This window comes from Siphateles boraxobius, unplaced genomic scaffold (assembly GCF_051911475.1).
Source record: "Siphateles boraxobius isolate OS27281-9 unplaced genomic scaffold, OSU_SipBor_1 13, whole genome shotgun sequence".
NCBI classification, from domain to species: Eukaryota; Metazoa; Chordata; class Actinopteri; order Cypriniformes; family Leuciscidae; genus Siphateles; species Siphateles boraxobius.
The window spans coordinates 27,260,006-27,282,208 of record NW_027508733.1 but is presented as its reverse complement, the minus strand read 5'-3'; the positions used below and the strand labels follow the sequence as shown (position 1 = coordinate 27,282,208).

Sequence of the window (22,203 nt, the reverse complement as noted above, 5' to 3'; positions counted from 1 at the left end):
GCATGGCCACCGACCATAGTGGAGCGGACTCCCCTGAAGTGGGGAGGAGACCGTGCGAACTGAATCGCATAGCCGAGCCAATGGTTCGCGCGACCCCACGGAACAGATTGGGAAGCTCTAGCCATGCTCCCAAGAACTGTGCTAGCGGAGTCATGCGAACCACAGACGGTGGTGCAGCGAAGCGGAATGACCGGCATGGACTTGGACAGCATAGCGGCCTGGTGTGGGGGCACGGTCATAACAGGACCCTGAAAGAGGAGGCCAGGGAAGGACCAGCATTCCACGGGGGCCTACTCTGCCAGGGGTCTGGCGACAGAGGGGGATTAGAGCGGTACGGTCCGGGGACGACACACACTGTCATCCGGCTCTGAGACAGAGGGGGACGAGGGGTGCACGGCTCGGGGGCGGCGCACCGTGTCGTCCATGAACTCTGTGTGCTCAGAGATGGGTGAGTCAGTTCTTTCTGAGAATAAGGATTCATCCCCGGCCCTCCACCGGGGAAAGGAGTGGCCCTGCTACCAGCTCCTGGAAAAAACTGAGTCCCATCTCTGAGCAGCCCATCTCAAGAGTGCCGCTTAACCCGGCATATAGCGGGGGCGGGGCTGGAGAGGGCTGTGGTGTCCCCCTGCGGCTTGCAGAGCCAGCCCGGGTGAACGGACGAGTTGGGAGCCGCGGGAGGGTGCCTTCGGCGGTGGGCAGACTGAGGGATCTGAGGAGACGGCGGGGCCGTCGGGGCAGAATAAACCTCAGTCTGCTCATGGGCGGTTGAGAACTGTTGGGCAAAGCGCTCAACCGCACCGCCGAAGAGGCCGACCTGGGATATGGGGGTGTCGAGCAGACGGGCCCGTCCGACATCCTGCACATCAGACAGGTTCAGCCCCAGAAGGGTAGGCATCACCTGACCTAGGGAGCGTACGGCCACTTTCGTCGCTAGGAGAGCAAGGTCAGTGGTGGCGTGCAGCTCATTGAAGAGCCCTGGGTCAGTCCCGCCCTCGTGCATGTCCGTGAGCATCTGGGTCTGGTAGACCAGCAGAATGGCCATGGCATGCAGTGAGGTGGCTGCCTGTCATGTGGTGCTACAAGTGTAGACGAAAAACTACAGGCTTCGGACAGGTGCTTAGGATCGCGCCGAGAAGAAGCACTCTGTGGACACAGTAGCATGGCAACAGAGCGTTCAACCGGGGGACCCCAGTGTACCCATGGGCAGCGGCCCCCTCGAGGGAAGGAAGGGCGGAGGAGATCAACGAGGGATGCAACCAGAAATGCACTGGCAAGCCATCTTTAAAAAGACGTGGAAGCTCTTTTGTGAGAGGAGAAAAAACTCTGCGATGTTGAAGCGAGCAGGGAGAAACACACTCACTGGCAGATCACTGCACAGATCAGCAGGCAATGTGAACTCGCTGCAGATCGCTGTCACACCAAGAGTGGCTCGTCTCGTAGAGCGAAGTCAGAAATGTCTGTGGAGTGAAGAGATACTCTTGGCTCCAAAGCAAAAACATATCTGCATGTTGCCGGCGTCCTCTTTTTATACCAACGAGGTAAGGCGGAAATACCCTATACAAATTCCGCAGACCCATGGCTTTCTAAGCGAAACCCCATTCGTCGTCATCCGACGTAACTCGGAGGGACAACGAAAGGGAGCTGAAACTAGGGAGACTACACAGACAAATTAGGAGACTAAGTGACAACAGGTGCACACGTCGAGTGATCACTGATGAGGATGATGACAGGTAACAGGTGAAACTGATTAAAAAAAAACACATGGTGCATAAACACAGAAGGCAAAACAAAGTCCAAGACAGGTGTCACAGTGACAGGAACAGCATACCAGTTTTTCTATTTCTGCCATAGACCACATGGCAGAAATAGTATGGTATTATGCTATTTCGAATTAAACCAGTCACAAATCATTCACCGAACAGATTCTGATTCATTCAGGAGTGCAACAAGTGACTATGGCTATATCTGAAATCTTAGGCAGCTGACTTGTTGCCTCGCTGGCAAAAGGCAATGACTTTGTATGCAGTGTTTGTGCGCGAAGGTTCATCACAAAACTGATTTCAGACAGACTTTTGAGGCAGCATTATTGTTTAATGATCTACAGCAAAATAATGCAAGCTTTGGTGATAACTAATTACCACAATAGTAATTTCTCGTGAGAAATGTCATCAGAAGTGGAAAATATTGGTCAAAAATGCAACTTTCAGATCTCTATTTTTTAGCTCAACTGTCACAGAAAACGGAAAGCACGGGATTGTGGGATATCAAAATCAGATGAAGGTGTCTCAGGAGACACGAAGTGAAGCTAACATTGGATTCGGACATTGCCTTCGTACCTTGAGAATGGTGTCCTACGATGACAGAATTTTTTAGTTCTGGATAAAGCCCATGAGCGAGTCATTGAATCATTTACTCAAACCCTTCAAAACATTTACTTATTCATTCAGGAACTAAACACTTGATCCAAGATCAACTGGAAAATATTTTCATTATTCAAGGGGCAATAGACAGATGTACTGACAATATTGTGTCTAAAAATTAAGTTACTGTATCAATTTCACACTTTAAATGGTTTAGTTTATCTTCATTGCGGCCTCATCACAGTCGTGCTGATATTCAGAAATTTTATTTCCGAATACAAAGCATTTAAATGGCTTAAATAAGTAAATATATTAGGCTACTGTGGGTAAATGTCATAACTGAACCAAATAGCTACTGCATCAACGGCCTGGGTGGAGGCTTACGTGAACGTTTTTCTCTCTTTCTCTTTTCCCCTCTGCCCACCTCCTATGAGGAGTTGCCTTGCCCCTCCTACCTGCCCATAAAAGTGGAAACCATGCTGCCTGAAGCCTTTAACTACATTTCTCCTTCTGACTTCTGGATCTCCTTCGTCCTTCACTTCTCACTCGGAGAGAGATAAACAGAAGGTAGAGACAGAGAGAGGCCAGGGGAGAGAGAGAGAGAGAGAGAGAGAGAGAGAGAGAGAGAGAGAGAGAGAGAGAGGTGAGTGCTGTACATATATAGTGAATGTTGTCAAGGGGAAAATTTAATAATAAAATAAGTGACTTGAAATATTGCTTTAAGTATTGATATTGATCTGAATGGGATTGTACATGCAAAGGAAAGTAATATCAGTTCAAGATAGATGTTCCTTGATGATGCAGCTTGATTATTTTTTGGGTTATCCATCATTTTTGTAGATTGTGGAGTAGGGGTTTCCGTTGTTAATATTAATGGGGGAGAAAGGCATGAAAAAAGTTATGGTATTTAATAAAATATGAAAAATTACTAAAATGTCTATTTTGTTTTATATTTTTTTTAGTCATCCTTGGGTGTGAAATATTTCTTTGGCAAGTGTTCTTTGTGAGTACACAAACAATAATTTCCAGGCACAAACGAGTAGAAAAGTCTTGGAAAATTCATGAAAAGTCAAGGGTTGGGAACCCAGATAATTGTTTAGTTATTTTATTTAAGATTTTTTTTTGTTGTATTTTATATATAGCATTATAAACAGTTTTTTTTAATCTTGACTAATAATAAACCCAAGTGGCAGACCAATTCTTTCAACATTTTGGATTTGATTTTGGATTGAATATAAGTGTGGATTCCTACACCCGATTCAATCTAACTCATATCCTGCTGCATACCACACCTGCTGTTGTGCAAGAGACTTTATCCAGCTCTGCTCAAGGGTTTGTATATTTATAGAGCCACATTCACTTTAGTTTCACTTTGATTTTCCTGGCACTGGGCATGGCTGTGAGCCGGAGGGCGGCTGTGTGGGATTTTCCTGTGTGCTTCCTACAGCGATCAGTGCGGGATGTTATGTCTCCAGGGTTCAGAAGATCCATTCCTGTGGGCACACAAACAGCTCTGGACACTGAGGCAAAGCTCTGGTGCTTGGCAATCTTTTTTCCTTCCCTTTCCCTCTTGATCCTTTTCTCTAGTCCAGCAGGATTGCAAAAATGCTGTTTTTTCCACTCCGGTCTTGACATTGATCACTGTAGCAATGTTCAGGGAAGAAGGAGGCGGGAACCGGCGAACATTTAACAGACTTTATTTAAAAAGAAAATAAACAAACCAAAATACCGCCAGCAGCCCCTCGCGGACGACTGCTGGCTAAAATAAAATACAAATACAAAAACCAAACAAAACTAAAATACAGGCCTGTTCCTCTCTCCATCATCAACGTCGTCGCTCCTCCTTTATGCTTCCGCTCCTCCGTGAGAGATGCAAGAATGGTGTGCTTCACAGGTGTTGCTCATTAGCAATCGCACCACCGGCCTCGCGCCGTTCTCTAACATCCCTCGGCCATCCTGTTCGCCACATACCCCCATCGCCCCTCACAGGCCGGGGGATACCCACGAGCCTGTGCCTAACCCCCGCAAACCCCCCTCCGGCGGCGGTGGTCCCTGGGGGGTATGGACCGACAAGCTGAGGGAAACGGAGACGGAAGCATGAGGAGTGACAGCTCGAGAGAGGGGAGAGAAAAAAAAACCAAAAAAACTTGGTCCGGTTCCCACAACGCGCTGCCATCTGGTCCTCCACCAGCTGGGCGATCTCCTCCGCGGTGCCTGGCGGTGACGCTGGGTAGCCCTCTGTGGATGGCGACGCCTCCTTGGGCTCTAGGGAAGACGGTATGAGTCCCCCGTTCCCTGCTCCTCCCCTTTTTCTAGTGGACGGTAGCAGGCTTCGGCCCACGGTGAGCGGCGGCGACTCCCCCGCTCCCTCCCAGACGGCAGCCGCCCCTCCAACTCCCAGGCGGCCGGCAGCGAGCTCGACCGTCCCCCTGGCAACCCACTCCAGCGTACAGCCTCGAGCGTCCATGGCCGGTCCTCCCCCGCTCCCTGCTCCTCCCCTACCCGGTGGATGGCAGCAGGCTCCGGCCCACGGCGTGCGGCGGCGACTCGAGCACCATGCACGATGGCACCGTGGATTCCCCACAGCGGCAACGACTCTCTGACAGCGCGTTCCTCCCTCTTCCGGGGTGTCGGCACCAGTGTAGCAATGTTCAGGGAAGAAAGAGGCGGGAACCGGCGAACATTTAACACACTTTATTTAAAATAAAATAAACAAACCAAAATACTGCCAGCAGCCCCTCGCGGACGACTGCTGGCTACTGAAAATAAAAATAAAAGGAATTGCCAGCAGCCCCACGTTGACGACTGCTGGCTAAAATAAAATACAAATACAAAAACCAAACACAACTATAATACAGGCCAGTTCCTCTCTCCATCATCAACGTCGTCGCTCCTCCTTTATGCTTCCGCTCCTTCGTGAGAGATGCGAGACCGGTGTGCTTCACAGGTGTTGCTCATTAGCAATCGCACCACCGGCCTCGCGCCGTTCTCTCACATCCCTCGGCCGTCCTGTTCGCCACAATCCCTAAATAGATCTACTTTCAATGCAATTCAACCAGGGACGTTTATGTCTCAATCCAGAATATCTTTTGGTATCTGTAGAGTTTGTGTTTGTAATAATGATTGTTTTATTTATTTTGACGATCCTTAGTGATTAAGGTTTTTTTTCACAGTACTTTCGAAGAAGCCATTTATTGATATTTCTCTGTTTTGAAGATCATTTAGATCATTTAGATTCTATTTACTGTTTTTTTATTGCAAACTATATACTTAAAGGGATAGTTCACCAAAAAAAAAAAAAAAATCCGGTAAACAAACAGTTTCTGGTCTCCTAAGGTCCTCTGGTCTCCGAACATAGTATTTTTTCTTCTTCATATTATGGAATTCAATGGTGAGCAGCATTTGTTTGACTACCCACATTGTTCAAAGTATCTTCTTTTATGTTCAGCAGAAGAAAGAAACTCATACAGGTTTGAAACAAATTGAGGGTGAGTAAATTATGACAGAATTTTCATTTTTGGGTGAGCTATCCCTTTAATAATATCAAGAAATTTAATGATTCCATATTGTAAATCCAGTTCCTGTTCCTTAATTATTCCAATACTATTTTTGTAGAACTTGAACAATAATTTGTCCAAACTTTATACTTAAAAATAAATAGTGCTGACAAATCTAACATAAAATTTTGTATATATACATATATATATATATATATATATATATATATATATATATATATATACACACACACACACACACACACATGTGTATATATATATATATATATATATATATATATATATATACACACACACACACACACACACACATATATATTTACAAAATTTTATGTTAGATGTAGATGTTAGATAATCGTTTGACAGCAGTCAACAAATATACTAAACAAAAACAATACCATTTTTGTTAAATATTAATATATTTATTCAGAATTAAAATACCATTTATTACAAGAAGACTGTTCTAAATGTGTATATTTAACATATTGTCATGTAAACAACCAGTTTGTATAAGTCTAACAAGGCTCAACTCTTTCCCCGTCAGCTTTTATTTTTTATTTTTTACCGTTGTCAGCCAGCACCAGCATTTGTAAAATATTTTCACAAAAATGATTTTGTTGTATGAATATCTGAACTTGCAATATATCATAAGAAAGAACAAAGCCACTGCTTTTTAACAACAACAACTGCTTCATGCATTCTTTTTTTTAATCAACGCTTGAATGTGGGAAAGTTTAATAAAAAAAGCAACATTTTGAACAAAAAGCTAAGAAAATCGGATTTTTGTCAAAGACGTGCATAAGCAATTCCTTTATCGCTTGTTTCTTCTCCATTTTTGCCTATGTTTTGATCAGGAGATTCAGGACTCTTTCAGAAGATGTGTAATAGAATGTAGGGGATGCATACCGTATAACAATGAAAACACGGAAAGCTGGAAAATTCCATTAATGGCGGGGAAAGAGTTAAATACACATAGCACAGTGAGGTTTTTTTTAAATACATTTTGAGTTCAGTTGAAGAACCCCTTCGAAACGATTCTGATTACAAAATGAGCGAATCATTAGATCCAATCATTCGGTTCTGGTGTTTTTTATTTGTTTTTTGGAACCAAATGGAAGCAGTTCCGAATAAGAACTAGTTCTCTGTTCTCAGAGTTGTTTAGCTGCGGAGCATCTTTAATCTCCATGCAACGACCCTCTGAACCTCGCAACCCTGCGCTCTCTCTTTCTTCCATTATTTGGATCTTTCTTGAGCACCCCGATTCATTAAACAGTAACAGACGTAGCCTGACCTGTGAATGTTCCTCCCTCACTTCCCTCCGGCTTTTAACAGACTGATGTTTTATAACTTTGTTTTTTGATCTGAATGAAAGCCATGCACTCTTACACAAATAGGAAACAAAAAGGAAATAGAAGGAAGGCAAGTCCTGCTTGAGATTTTGTAGGGTTGTGGGTAGATTGGGTTTATTTTGTGATGCGTATTATTTGGAAAAAATCAAACAACTGTTTTTACTACCACGACGTACTGTAGTTTGGATCATGAATGCAGCTATTGTCCTGACCTCTATCCGAAGGCCAAAAGCTGTGTACCGTACAAATCTTCTCCATCGTAGACTATAGAATTACAGGTCTTCCCTGGCAAAACTTTCTCATGTCAAATCAGCTTTGTGCTGAAACACGAACACCAAAATGTGGCGGACCAACAGTTCTCTGTTTGGCTCTGTGCTTCGATCTGGTTTCTAAGACTGGCAAGGCTTGGGTCTAATCAAACATTTATGCATTTATTATGCGTACTTTTCTTGGAATAATTGGAAAAGCCCAGAAATCTGTGTCACAAATATACAGGTATAATAGGAAGCAGTTTGATCTTGGTATAGAGATTTCTGAACAGTTTCTGGCATCATGTCCACACCATAATAAAAACATTACCATTAGGCTAATAAAAGGAATTAAACTGGTCAATACATTTTATTTGTATACTTATTGAGCTATTGAAATAGTTTTTTTGTACAGAACCTGGAATCTGACACGTAAACACTCACAAATGCACCAGAACACCTCCAGAACAACGCCTGTGTTTGCACTGATATAAATCACCAGCATCAGTGTCTGTGTGAACAATGAGTCATCTGAGGCCATCTAACATTGCTGATAAAGTGTTCAGACAATAATTATAGAGATTAGGAAATTGATCAGACCTAAAGGACTGCACAGGTGTCATTGGTGGATGTTTAGCTTGCCCTGGAAGCTTTTACTCTGCAGAAGGTGCAAACAAATATTTCAATTTTGGTAAAATGTTTGGTTTAGTTAGTTTGGTGGTAAAAAAAAAAAAAAAAACAGCCACGAAATCGCAGCTAATTACCATTACATTAAAATCAAATTATATCTTAATTTTGCCTTTATATGCTTTCACTTACATGCTTGTAATTTTTTTCCTAAACTCTTAAATTTCTTTTCATTAACTAAAACTAAAACCATACATCTTGTTACTTGAAATAAAATAAATATTAACTGAAATAAAATAAAATATAAAAAAAAGTTAAATATATTTGATTTCAGTAAGTTGCGAGGCAACATTTGTAATTGTCGTTAGGTTGAAGTACAAAAATAAATTAATACAATTTAATGAAAACCTATAAAAATTATAAAAATGACTAAAAAAACAAAATCATTGAAACTTTAACTGAATTTAAAATGAAAATGGAAAATATAAAAAATAAAAGCTAAATCAAAATATTAATAAAAACTATAAGAATATTAACATAATTCCAATATAAAATATGTCTGTGTGTTTTTTGAATGTAGCAGATCTGAATGCTCAGTCAACAAAACATGCTTTGAAAGGGAAATGGAATTTATATTATTTTACTACAGCGTTCAACTTATCACAAGGCACACAAAAATCGAAGCGATACTACCTTGTCTTGTCTGATATGAAAATAAGTTTTGGTACGGTGCCTGAGATGAAAAACAAAAAAACATTATTTTGAAAGGTCTTTCCAAATGAATTGTTAAAGAAATATTTTTCTTGATATGTTCAGGCGCAAATTGCACTAATTCCATTTTTATATGGAGGAAACAGAGTGGCTTTCTGCTACCTTATATTGGTTTATATACTGCCCAAAATCTCATATTCCCCATAGAATAAAACATATAGTTACATGAAAATCTTCCCTTCTACTGAGAGAGAAGTCTGAGTTACTGAGTGAGCGAGAGAATGTGTTTTACAGCAGGCAGTAGTTCTGGCGGACGGTCCGTTCTATCAGCTGATTCTGCATTCCGGTGTCCTGAGGAATCAGTGTATCTGTGCAATATCACACCAGCAAGAACGCCACTGTACTGAATACCAGTACGATGCCCAGTTGTGTACCTTATGAGTTACTTCACTATAAAAATGCAAGGTTTCTTTTTGGTGTATGAGTAGGGTTATATTTTGGGTTAGTAAGGAGTATTTTTAACTAGTTTTATAGCAGTGATGCCATAGAGGAATCATTTTTATGAAAGAACCTTTCAGTGAACAGTTCTTGAAGAACCATTTCTTTCTTAATGTAAAGAACATTTTAAGAATCTAAAGAACCTTTTTCTTCTATAAAGAACCTTGTGTGCATTTGAAAGTTTCCATGGATTGTATGGAAATGTTCTTCATGGAGCCACAAATGCCAGTAAAGAACTTTTATTTTTAAGAGTAGGTAAATGTGTGTGTGTATGTGTGTGTGTGAGAATTCTAGTTATGTCTGTTTCATGGGAGAAATCTCTCTCTCTCTCTCTCTCTCTCTCTCTCTCTCTCTCTCTCTCTCTCTCTCTCTCTCTCTCTCTCTCTCTCTCTCTCTCTCTCTCTCTCTCTCTCTCTCTCTTCCCATTTCCAGAAAAAGCAAGACCTGTAGTAATTGGTAGGGTGGGAACCCGGAGCGGTGTGTGTGTGGGTGAGTGTGTCTTTTGGCATCTTCTGCTGTTTACTGTCAGCACCTCATTATCACGGTCATGCTGACTGTAAACCATTATAAGTTTGTTCAAATTCAGTAGCCAGATCCAAAAGAGAATCTACAAAACACTGCATCATGAATCTATTTGACAGCATGGAGAACAACACCCGAACGTCTCTTAAAAAAAAAAAAAAAAAAAAAAACCTTTACATTTATGCATTTTGCACCATCCTCTACTGTGTGAGCTACGGGAATGAAACTGTACAAAATTATAATCACTATTAAAAAAAACCCCCAAAAAACAGAGATGATTTGCATCTGTTAAATCTCATTTGGTTTAGTTGGCATGCTACAGATGCTTTTTATCCAAAGTGTCTTTTTGGTCATTTTATTACATTGACCTTGCACTATCGCTCCTGAGCAACCTGGGGAAAAAGTGCAGGGTTCCCTTTTTGGCTCATGAATTTGCATTACTTTTCCATGGCCTTTCCATTAATTTGTAATTAACTGAGCAGAGCAGAAGTAGAAAAATTTATACTCAGTATGAAAATTTTCATGACATATAAGGTTTTATTAACTCTTTCCTCTCCTTTCTAGCTTAGCTTCATGCATTCGTTTTAATCAACACTTGAATGAGGTTTCATTTAATAATAAGCTATATTTTTTAACAGAAAGCTGAGAATTTTTTTTCTAAGATTATAACGTGCATAAGCAATGCTTTTATCTCTTGATTCTGCTCCTTTTTTGCATGTTTTGATCCAGAGATTCAGTACTCTTTCAGAAGTTGCGTAATAGCGCACCCTACCGTATAACTGAATACAAGGAAAGCCGGGAAATTCCGTCAGTGGTATGGAAGCGTTTCGTCATAAATGACGTAAAATTCTGTCAATAGTGGGGAAAGAGTTAATTTCCAGGAATTTACCAGACACTGATATGTTTTAATATTCTGAAATGTACCGGTTTTACTTGAACATGGGAACCACAAAAGAGTCTCAATGCAAAAAGTACTGGGTTCAGATCCCGGACGAGCCCCCAGTTTATAGTCCGTAGTCCGTACAAAACATGTGGACTAACTTTTGGACACAAACTTTAAGTTGCACTTAAAAATGTCAGAATTTCAGTGTGTTTTTATAAATGAATCAAACCATCATTTTAGTTTTTTAAACAATTTCAAACTAACATGTTTTGCTGTAAATTGGACACTGTAGCCAGAAATCAAAAGCAAAGGCTTGAGAGCTGAAAAGGCCAAAATAATGTAAGGCTGATCATATAATCATATTATTATGTCAGCAACAACTATATGGTTGACACCCAGCATGCTCTTCTTTATTTGTTTATTGTGAATTGACGGCACATCTGGAAGCAGTCAGAAAAGGAGCAATGGAAATTTGACTATATTAGAATCGGGGCAGGGCGATAACAGAGCTGTGGCATGAAACCAAGCAGACAAATGCTGCGGTTGTAAATTTTGGCCAAAAAGAACATTGATTCCTGCTCTCTGCAGTGGACGTGTTGGGTTGCTGTTGTTCCATCATACTAGTCCTTGTGGTTTTGACCCTCGCTTATCAACATATTTCTCGTTTGACCTTTGGCTTCATCTCCGAAATCTGTACTACAGATTTTTCTGGAATCATGGAACATCGGATGTAGGCCTGGGGGAACAACGTGAGATGCTTGTTTTGGGCTTGTGAATTTGATAAATAATCACGGAGATTTGACTGGGCCTGGTTGTTGAAGAGAGTTGTTGAGTTCAGAATGTACAGAAGCTTTTACAAGCCATGTTTTTTTTTCTCCATGACCTCTCCTGAAATGCTTCTCTTGAGATTGTTTCGGCATCTCATTTGTGATTAATGCTGGTGGGTATCATGGATGCAAATGAGAGCTATTGATTATGATATTCTGTGTCACTTTTCAGACATGGCCAGCAGTAATTGAGAAATGTTTCCGATTGAATGTGTTTTTATGTCCACAATTTTGTGGGGGGTTATTGAGAACATTGAACAGTTGTTCACTTTGACATGCCAGTCTTGTCGATTACAGAGAAAGAGTTGTTTTTCCAAAGTTTCCAAAGAATGACACACGATCCTCTGAAAACATATCTCTGGAAAATTGGAAAATAATTTCTGAGGAATGAAGTGTCTGGGTTGGGTGCCTAATGACTGAATGAGCGAACTAATGAATGAAGGAATGAATGAATGTCAAAGTAGGAATGTCACTTAAAAATAAGATTAATGGATCAATTATCTTTTGAATAAATAATTAGATCAATTATTTACTAATTTAAATAAAATGTGAAGTCAATCTGTTTAAAATGTGTTTTCAATTAGAAAAGTGATTGCTCTTGAATACTGTATATTGATAATTGATTCCTTCCGTTTATTTTTTAAGTGTCACTCCTGTAATTTACGTTTATGACTCCACCACATATTTTTTTCCCCAGCATTTGTAAAATATTTTAAATACTTATTTTGCTTCTGTATTGTTGGCACTGTGACCGTTCAGAATAGAGTGGATTTTCTATTAATCATTGATGTTAATGCATATATTAATGAGTTTTTAACACAAAAAGGTGTGCTCTCTCCCTGAGAGAAACTGAATGTAGAGTAAGGTTTGAACAGATGATACTGTAGACGGTTTAAATATGTGGAAGAGGTGGAAAATATCTTTGGAGTCGCAATCAACCTGGCTGGCAGCATCCCAAGAAAAATGGTTTATGTGTTACTTAGTCTTTTCATTCTTTTCATGCTAGATCAATCAAGATCTCTGATTACAGTAGCTCACAAAAGAGAATCAAAGCTCTGGCATCCCACCCACACACTGATCCCAATACGTCTGAATGTATTAGAATCAAAAACTGATTCCGTAAAAAAGCATTCCAGGTTTTTTTTCCCACTCTCAATAAAAGCAAGATGCCCCCTCCGCTCAGGGGTCGGCTTAGGTTTAGACTCACGTTTTGGATTTTAGCTGAGCTGTCGGCTGGGTTTCCCATTCATCAGAGTTTTAGGACAGACCTGAAAGGACATGGCTCTCAAGCAAAAGACAGAATAAACAATAAAGTAAGAAATAAATCAAGTTGCATGTGCCATAGTTCTAAAAATGAGGCTTGACAATAGGTGGGCCTTTTTGTGCATTTGTGTAACTTGCAGTGTAAAGTTTTGTAAAAGTGGCATCACATTGTGGCAGCCTACATCTTTTATGCTTTAGTGGTATTTGTGTGATAATTTAGAATTTTTGTAAGATTTATGTTTTTTTTCTAAACAACACTGAATACAAAGCAGTGAATAGTGACAAGAAACAGGGTTTATATCTGTTTTGTGGGCAGTTACTGAACTCTAGTGGTCATGTTTAAGTATAACACATGTATTACCTCTTTTGTAGGTCTGCTACAGCAAACAAAAACCACTATTTTTAATGAATAATTTGTTTAAGAAACTTCTATGTTTTTCGTATTGATTAATAATAAAGCCTATAGTTTGGCATAGATTATATAAGATATAGTGTACAATCAGTTTTAATGTGGCTCATGTGAGGCTGATTTGAATTTGGAGGGTCATTCCTTCCATCAATGACTATACAAATAAACATTTGACAAGCCCTTTTAATTTCAGAAAACCTTTTTCTTTTACATGGTTATTGAAATTGTTGATTTTACTTTTATATTTATGTATGATATGTTTTAAAAAATAGACTTTTACTTGTTCTACATGTGAATTAAATGGACTAAATACAGTATTTGTATAGGCAACTTTGTATAAAGGGCAGAAGGCATTGAATTAACTTGAAAAAGATTTAATAAAAATACTTAGTTGAAAGAGCTTTAGAAATGGGATCATGTTATGAAGAATCTAATTTTCTGTAAAAAAAAGGATCATGAAACTTTATTTGCTATAAAAACAAATGGAATATTTTAGATGGCAACCTCCATAGATTATTTATTGAAACACAGTTGAAAAAAAGCTTTCACAACTTGACACGAGAAAGATGAATACATCACTGTCCAATTTTGCATGTTAAGAAAACCTAATAGTTGTTTGGAAACTTCGGCTGCCCAGTCAATAGTGGCTAGAAGTAGGATAGATGCATGTGATTAATACTAAACAAAAGCATACGCAAGTTCACTAAACGTCGCACTGTTCCTGGCTGTGTGTAGCACCTGCCACTCTACATATGATTTTGAAGATATACTGACAATATAAAAAAATATCTGACATTCATAATTTGTGGTTGTTTTTGATGCAAATTTTGAATGTATTTTAAAATGTCACATTGCACATTTTCCTCTCATATTTGAAGTTACCTACAAATGTACCACTTGCCCTTTGACTGCACGAGATGAGAAAACACTTTTTTCTATTTATTGGGTCAAGAAAAATTCGGAGTTTGCAATATATTTCTCCTGCCCTACCTGAAACACTCACTATGGCTGGATATACTTAAATCTGCCGAATAAAGGGCCGTTGATACAGAACACGATTTTCCATATGCTTTACCGGCACATCCGGGAACTTAACTGTCAATTTCGTCCCGCCCCTTTTTAGGGGGTAACAAACTAGACTTCCCATGGACTTCAATAATAACTTAAGAAATCACTAATATAAAACATGTCAAGTAATTATAGGTCCACCCTGCCTGCCATAGAGCATGAAAGATACATCAACAAACTTAATTTGGTCAATTTAAAAACATGTCCCTTCATTCTCCCAGCGTCAAATTGTTGTAACAAACCCACCCAGTGGGGTTATATATATTATAAGATATATTATAAGACATAATATATATATATATTTAAAGATGTTTACTTTAAAAAAACGAAGTAAAATCATTCACTGGCTTACCATGGATACTCGATGAGGTACGACTACGAGTAAATGTCTGGGTAAGTACACCTCTGGCCACTGGGTGGGGTTGTTACACCAATTTGACACTGGGAGAATAAAGGGACATGTTTTTTTGACCAAATTAAGTTTGTTGATGCATCTTTCACGCTCTATGGCAGGCAGGGTGGACACATAACCAGTGGTTAAAGTGGGATTTGGTAGGTGGGGGAACCCTCAAATTTTGTGTAGGTGCAAGAGGGAAAAAAGACTCACCGTGGGACAACATATTGAGTATTGTGGTATAGCAATACTTTTTGGGACAAGAGTGTCACTGTGGCATCACATATCACAATACTTATTTACTTGATATTTTAATGGTTTTATTTTGGTTCATCAACAATGATATGATGACGATACTATGTTACAATTGCTGAACACTGGGCCAAAAATTGAGCCCTGAGATGTGGCATTGTAGCCACATCAGCCCACATTAGCCCCCACAGCCATGTGTATTTAAATGTGAGGTAGTTAGGGGGGTTCGGGGGCATAAAATGTTGCTTTCTCTGACATACAAATGTGCAATTTAAGACTTTTTAAGGCCAAAAAAATGGATAATAAGTAGCTTTAAAACCATGTTAGTGTGCATTAGATTATTTGTCAATACCTGCTCTCCATCTTAATCTTTATTTTTCTCTCAATCTCCTTATCCTGCCATATTTATTGCTTCCCCTCCTAAAGCTGAACTTTGACTGATAGTCTTTTCATTTTCGTCGGTGTCAGGGAAGAAAGTAAACAGGCTCAACTGATGAGTTTTATGAATCATTTTCTCCGATAAGTTAATTTACTCAAGGCTACCAGATCAGCATTGCCAATAGGAACCTTCTACAAGCTTTGGAATTTGAAAAGTAATTTTAAATAATAGAAATTATAGGCTACGTTTAACACAGTTAGTGGAATTGGCAGACGTTCCCTTAGGCATGCGTTGTGGAAACGCGTCAAAGCATTCTTAGGGAAAATATGCAGCATTAATGCACGGTGATTTTAAGCAAATATTTAATGTCGATAATGGTTACATAATGTTAAAACTAATCCTGCTATTGATATCTTTGTAAGACTCCCGACCCTATGGAACAGTGGCAAGGGAAAACAATGTCCAGCGAAATATCGAACATTAAACTAACTTTACCGCGCTCAACCACCGTGAGTGCATTTCACGCATTTATAATCACTCGCTTTCAGCGGGGAGGAAGGGAGGTTGGTTGGCCAGTCGGTCCATCTCGGGACCAGCGAGATTCGTTGAGATTAATGAATCTATTTATTTAATAATTTATCTGAGGTGCAGGAACGCAGTTCCAGGCCGTTCCGGCCCACTTTCACGCATGTGGGCTGTGTACGGACGTTGTTTTGTGACACTATTTTGTGACGCTATTTTGTATTGAAGTCTATGGGAAGTCTTTTTATTTTCCCCTAAAAGTGGGCGTGAATCTGTTTAGAGACATTCTATGACGTTGCGCCGGTTGTGCGTATTCTACTGCGCTTTGTTTCCATTGTTTTTCAATGTAAGCACGTGCTCGGCAGACGTCTTTAACCGTTGCGCTCGCGTCTCGTGCATGACACGGCATTCTGAAAACGCGGGGCTCAAGTTGAAAAAAGTTCAACTTTTTTTAAAAACACGTCTCTAGACCCTGAGCTTTTCCCGTTCCCTGACCTGCTGTTTTTAACGGTCTTTCCTGTCATGTCACACATGCCCACTTCAATATGCTGACAGAATGCAGGTTAAGGTGTTTACATGCCGGGCGGAATCAGGGTAGGCCTAATGGGCAAAAATCTAGCTCTGTTTATTCTTAAGCCGTTTCTGACCTTTTGCCGATAAAATAAAATGCTTTAACACGTTTATATGAGCACACAAGTGCTTATGAGCTTATGAATGTGCCTGTAAACACATGTATGTCTGTGTGTGTGTGTGTGTGTGTGTCTGTGTGTGTCTGTGTGTGTGTGTATGCGCGACATATAACTCTCAGGTTGGGAGGGCAAGAAAAATAAAAAAATATTTTTGTACCTGCACTGGCAAATTATTTGCCAAAATTTTTATTTACCAACTTATTTATTTACTAATTTATTTAATGATTTACTTAATTTTATCTTGGGAAATGGCGGGCACAGAATTTGAATCAATGTTCATCCTTTTGCAAGCAACTGGTGATAAAGAAAAATGTCATGTCGGAATATTAAAAATATTGACATTTTAACCATTAAGGCGAGCCAGTGGTTCTCACACAGTAATTATCCAGGGTATTGGGACGCTTAGCCATTTTGATCTATCATTTAGTTTTCCCTAATCATACTAACGATGATAAACTGATAAGTAACCTGTTGCTCTTATTTTGCTCTGCTGCCCCCTAACACGGAGATATAAATACATATTAAACACTCCATGACTACAATAAATTGATGGTGATATTACAGAGTGTATTGACACTCTGTAACCACTGTAGAATCAATAACATTATTCAGCAATGAGAACAGCAATACAATTAGTACCAATGCTTGAGTAAGGCATAGAAATCAAGTCAAGTCACCTTCATTTATATATCGCTTTTAACAATCTAGATTGTTTCAAAGCAATTTTACAGTGATATACAGAAATGCTTTACTACACTTTGGTGTGGGCCCTACTGCTAGCTTTTTTGTGTTTTCCCAAGACTACTAACCTTCTCTCCTATTCTCCATTCCACAGGACATGGCTGGGCCTCTCCTCTCTGCCCGCTTGTTTGTACTGGTGGAGCACTTGTGTCTGCTACATCATATCCATGCAGGTGCATTTTATGGACACAAGCCACTGCCTCAACAGCACCAGCCTCTGCCTCAATTACCTCTCCTGTCACATGGCAATGAAGGGATACCCCAACACCATTACCATGGAAAGGAAATGCCACACATGCCATTTGGAAATGAGATGCCTTTGCTTCCTCAGTATGGAAAAGAGCATCCACAGATACCCATACACATGGGTAAACCCATTGTAGGGAAAGGTTGGTATTTTTGCAAATTCTGTAATAAAAATTTTGTGTGCAGCTTTCATGATATCATATTAATGTATAGATTAGATGGAACATTGATACTTTTAAAAATTAATTTTAATGAACAGTGAAGGTAATGTTGACAAATGTTAACTGACAGGAAGCAATTTTTCAATCTTTTTGATGGGTTTACCTCTTGAAAACACCTTTCATCAGATGTTTTTTTCTGGGAAGGTGGGTGTGTCTCTTTTGTGCAATTTATTCATAGTAAATTTATGTTTAATCTCATTTTAGTTCTACTGTATTCATTCATTAGGTTGAATACACACAATTGATATAAACTGAATATAATTTGCTCCAAGAACACAGAAATACATTAATTTACTTATTTACCCATTCATTTTAACATCCATACATGCAAATAATCTGTGCGAGTGTTTCTGAAGTGCTGACTGGTTACTTTTTTCAGGTGAAACTATTCCAAGAGGAGAGAAAGGTCCCCCTGGTGAGACTGGTCTAAAGGGGCCTCCAGGGCCCCAGGGACCTCCCGGACTTCCTGGTCATGTCATCCCAGGACCTTCAGGCAAACCTGGTCCACAAGGTCCACCAGGACTCCCCGGAATTGGAAAGCCAGGAATGCCAGGTTTGCCAGGTAAACCTGGGGGTATAGGTTTACCAGGACCGAAGGGTGAGTTGGGGCCAATTGGCGGTAAAGGGCCAATAGGAATGCCAGGACCTCCAGGTCTTCCAGGGCCACATGGTCTACCAGGTGTGGCGAAACCAGGTGGACAAGGACTTCCAGGACAACCTGGTCCTCGTGGAGAACCTGGACAAAAGGGATTCCCTGGGATCCCTGGTCTCCTAGGGCCAAAGGGTGAGAATGGGATTGGTCTCCCAGGACTGCCTGGTATAAAGGGACCTTCTGGACATCCAGGACCACCAGGACAAGTAGGACTACCGGGAGTTGGCAAGCCAGGACTGAATGGACTACCTGGGGCTCCTGGAGGGCAAGGTAAACCTGGTGCACCTGGAGAGCCAGGATTGGCAGGAGTCCCAGGGGAGGGAGGACAAATAGGACCACCAGGACTACCAGGCTTTGGTAAACCTGGTTTAGATGGCTTACCAGGGAAACCAGGTCTTCCAGGTGGAAGGGGCGAACCAGGTCTTTCTGGTTTACCTGGGGGCCCAGGCTTGCCTGGGTTTGGCAAGCCTGGATATCCTGGCCCTAAAGGTGATAAGGGGCATGGTGGTTTGCCTGGCCCTCAAGGCCCTAAAGGTGAAAAGGGTCATGGTGGCCTTAATGGAATGATTGGACCGCCAGGGCCAAGTGGCCTCCAAGGTCATCCAGGTCTCATGGGACCCCCTGGAGGCATTGGTTTCCCTGGTCTAAAAGGAGAGGGCGGTGCAGTAGGACCTAAGGGACAACTGGGTCCACAAGGTGAACCAGGGCCCCCAGGACATCCAGGCAAGCCAGGATTCCCAGGAGAATTGGGGCAACTAGGACCGAGAGGCTTACCTGGTTCCTTAGGACCTAAAGGTGAAAATGGACACAAAGGCCTACCTGGCCTACCTGGAGTCCCTGGAAAGCCTGGTGTAAAAGGAGAAGGTGGATTTCCAGGAGAGAAAGGTCATCCAGGGCCTATGGGAATCCCAGGATTTACGGGTCCAGCAGGACCAATAGGCCCACCTGGTCTACCAGGCCCAAAAGGGCAATATGGACCAGCAGGAAAACCTGGAATGCCGGGTGAGGGAAAACCAGGGCTTCCAGGCCCAATAGGTCCTGCTGGTATACCTGGAATGGGTGGGCCCCCAGGTCAACCTGGAAGACCTGGTCCTCCTGGCCCACCTGGCCTACCTGGACCTCCTGCTCAAGCTCAGTTTATCGGACAAATCCTGCCTGAGAGTGGTCCTGGGCTAGATGGGGCAAAAGGTGGTTACAAGAAAGAAAAGCCTGGAGGAGCCATTATTGGTGGGAATGGCATAGAGATGCCAGCATTTACAGCTCTGCTGACAACCCCATTTCCTCCAGTTGGGCAACCTGTTGTTTTCAACAAGATTCTGCATAATGGGAATCAGAATTACAACTCTCAAACTGGCATCTTCACTTGCAAAATACCTGGAATTTACTACTTTGTCTACCATGTTAATTGCAAAGGAAACAATGTATGGGTGGCCTTATACAGGAACAATGAGCCAGTAATGTATACATATGATGAATACAAAAAAAGTTACCTGGATCAGGCATCAGGGAGTGCAGTGCTGCCCTTACAAGTTGGAGACACTGTTCATGTTAAGTTACCATCAGACCAAGCTGCAGGACTTTATGCTGGTCCATACGTCCACTCATCATTCTCTGGGTATTTGTTATATCCCATGTGAATATGTGAAAAAAGTCACCCATATAAAATCAATGCTACATTTTTCTTAAGTAAATTGTGTATGTGCCACCAGTACAGAGCCACTTTTTATATCTGAAAAAATGTAAAAAATTGATAATTAAGTCATAGAGATTCAGTCAGGTATGTTTTATAGCAGATTGTGTTACAGTGGCAATGGAACTTCATTTATAATATACAAAAAAAAAAATTAAATACATGTTTTAAGCATACACATAATTACATAATATAAACAGTCTTTCAGCATCTTAAGGTATTCATTCATCCATATGGTTAGCACTTTGTTAGAACTTTTGTCACATTATTTATTTGCATATTTCCTTTTGTTTGACAGTATATTGATTGTATATAGATGGGGTCACATTGACTACATATCAGTGTAAAATGATATTGGGACTGTCCTAATGAAGAATTTTCAGATTGTTTGGATATGCACTATTTTTCTGCTGTCTTAGTAGTTTCTCATTGTGCCATCTCAATTAACTTCAAGAGAGTATGTGAGCATATAAGGGTTTAGGTTGTTAAGATTTTGCTTTTCAATGATCTCATTAACTAAAACCATCAGTAAAATACATGAAATGTCATGAACCCTTATGTTTAGGTCATTTTACACCCAATTGATTTGAGTATATCAGATCATTGTTAATCAAAATAAAACTCAAGGGTATTGATTGTTAATGCAATATATCAATATTTCAAAGTCGATAAGGCCAGAGTTGGGTTAGTTACTCTAACAAAGTAATTAATTAGCCTGTTAATTATATCTTCAAAAGTGTAATTAGATTACTATACTAATTACTCTCTCTAAAAAGGATTGCATTTCTTGTTACTAAATACTTTCTAAATCCCATACAGTAAGAACATTGACCAGTTGAACAATAGACGAAGGATAGACGTCTAAACAGGATAGACAAAGCTGCTCTTTTAATTCTTTAAAATAAATAATATAAAATCGCATAAATGATTCTTGAACTGAGCTGACCATAGTAAAAGGAGAAGGTTACATAAAAAAACATACATTTTAACATTAGACGTTAAATTTTGATGTTAAATCCACTATTGTTTTATATAGAATTGTACTATACTCTATACAGTATTACATCAGAAGTAACACTAATTACATTTTTTAAAGAGTAAATTAAAAAGTAATCCCTTACTTTACTTTTTCAAGGGAAAAGTAATTAAATTGCAGTAATGAATTACTTAGTAATGAGTTACACCCAACACTGGATACGGCCACTTGAACACTAAGTTAAACAAAAATCTTACGAACCTCTCTGTAATTTATTTTTAGTTTTACTACTGAATGACTAAATTTGTATATGTGCATAGAGATGGTGTGGGGCACAAAAAAAGAATTTATTATTTGTTTTTAATTTTTGATGACAGTGCTGAACGGTTAAACAAACATGCAGTAAAGATTTAATGTCATTGTCGTTGATCGTTTTTTTAAACAAAATGAATGAATGGAAATTTTGTGAATTTGTAATTAGGGAATTCCACAAAAAATAAAGAATCCCTGTTTTCAATTTTGATGCTGACCATCATTTATAGAATTAGATGTAAGAGGACACACTTAGCCAGACACTATGGTAATGTAGGCTATACACAATGCATAAACAACCGCATTTATGTGCAGGAGTAAATCTCCGACTGCATTTCATGCTTGTTTGGAATGAAATTCAAACAAATGCAAGTAAGTATACTTTTCAATATTTATAGCCTAATATAATTTTTATGTCAAAATCATACATCCATAAAAAGTTAGAAAGTTGAGAATTTATTATATAAAAACTTTTGATGGCTGTATTGAACTTAGTTTAGAGAAATATGTTTAATCAGTTTCAAAAATCTATACATATAAGGGAAACATATAGTCATGATTAGTCAAAATGAATCATGTCAAGAAACTATGGGGAGTGACCTCTTCAAATGAGACTGGAATTGAAGGGAGGGGTCCAAGACCCCAGGACTTTTGTCGCACTCGAATACACACAAAACAAATAGAATGGATTCAAGGAGTTATGAGGTTGAAATAACAAATCCTTCCCTCGCGAGTCAATTTGACCCCTTAGGAATGAATGGAATGTGAGGAATGCTTCAGCACACATAGAAAAACCTAAAAATGCTAAAACTTTACCAAAAAGTTATTTTATAATGTCTACGTGTG

General features: G+C 39.9%; 1 protein-coding gene across 4 annotated transcripts; it reads left to right on the top strand.

The window, feature by feature from the left end:
• The first annotated feature begins 2,744 nt into the window (after nucleotides 1-2,744).
• col8a1b (collagen, type VIII, alpha 1b) lies at nucleotides 2,745-21,562 on the top strand. Of its 4 annotated transcripts, none has more exons than XM_077226859.1 (3): nucleotides 2,745-3,003; nucleotides 17,355-17,649; nucleotides 18,107-21,562. In XM_077226859.1, the coding sequence occupies exons 2-3, from the start codon at nucleotides 17,358-17,360 to the stop codon at nucleotides 20,014-20,016; spliced, it is 2,202 nt and encodes a 733-aa protein (XP_077082974.1). In that variant the 5' UTR covers nucleotides 2,745-3,003; nucleotides 17,355-17,357; the 3' UTR covers nucleotides 20,017-21,562. The 4 variants fall into 4 exon arrangements, with proteins under 4 accessions (XP_077082974.1, XP_077082972.1, XP_077082973.1 ...); XM_077226857.1 differs by lacking the exon at nucleotides 2,745-3,003 and adding an exon at nucleotides 3,708-3,896; XM_077226858.1 differs by lacking the exon at nucleotides 2,745-3,003 and adding an exon at nucleotides 9,742-9,800.
• The last annotated feature ends 641 nt before the right edge of the window (nucleotides 21,563-22,203 follow it).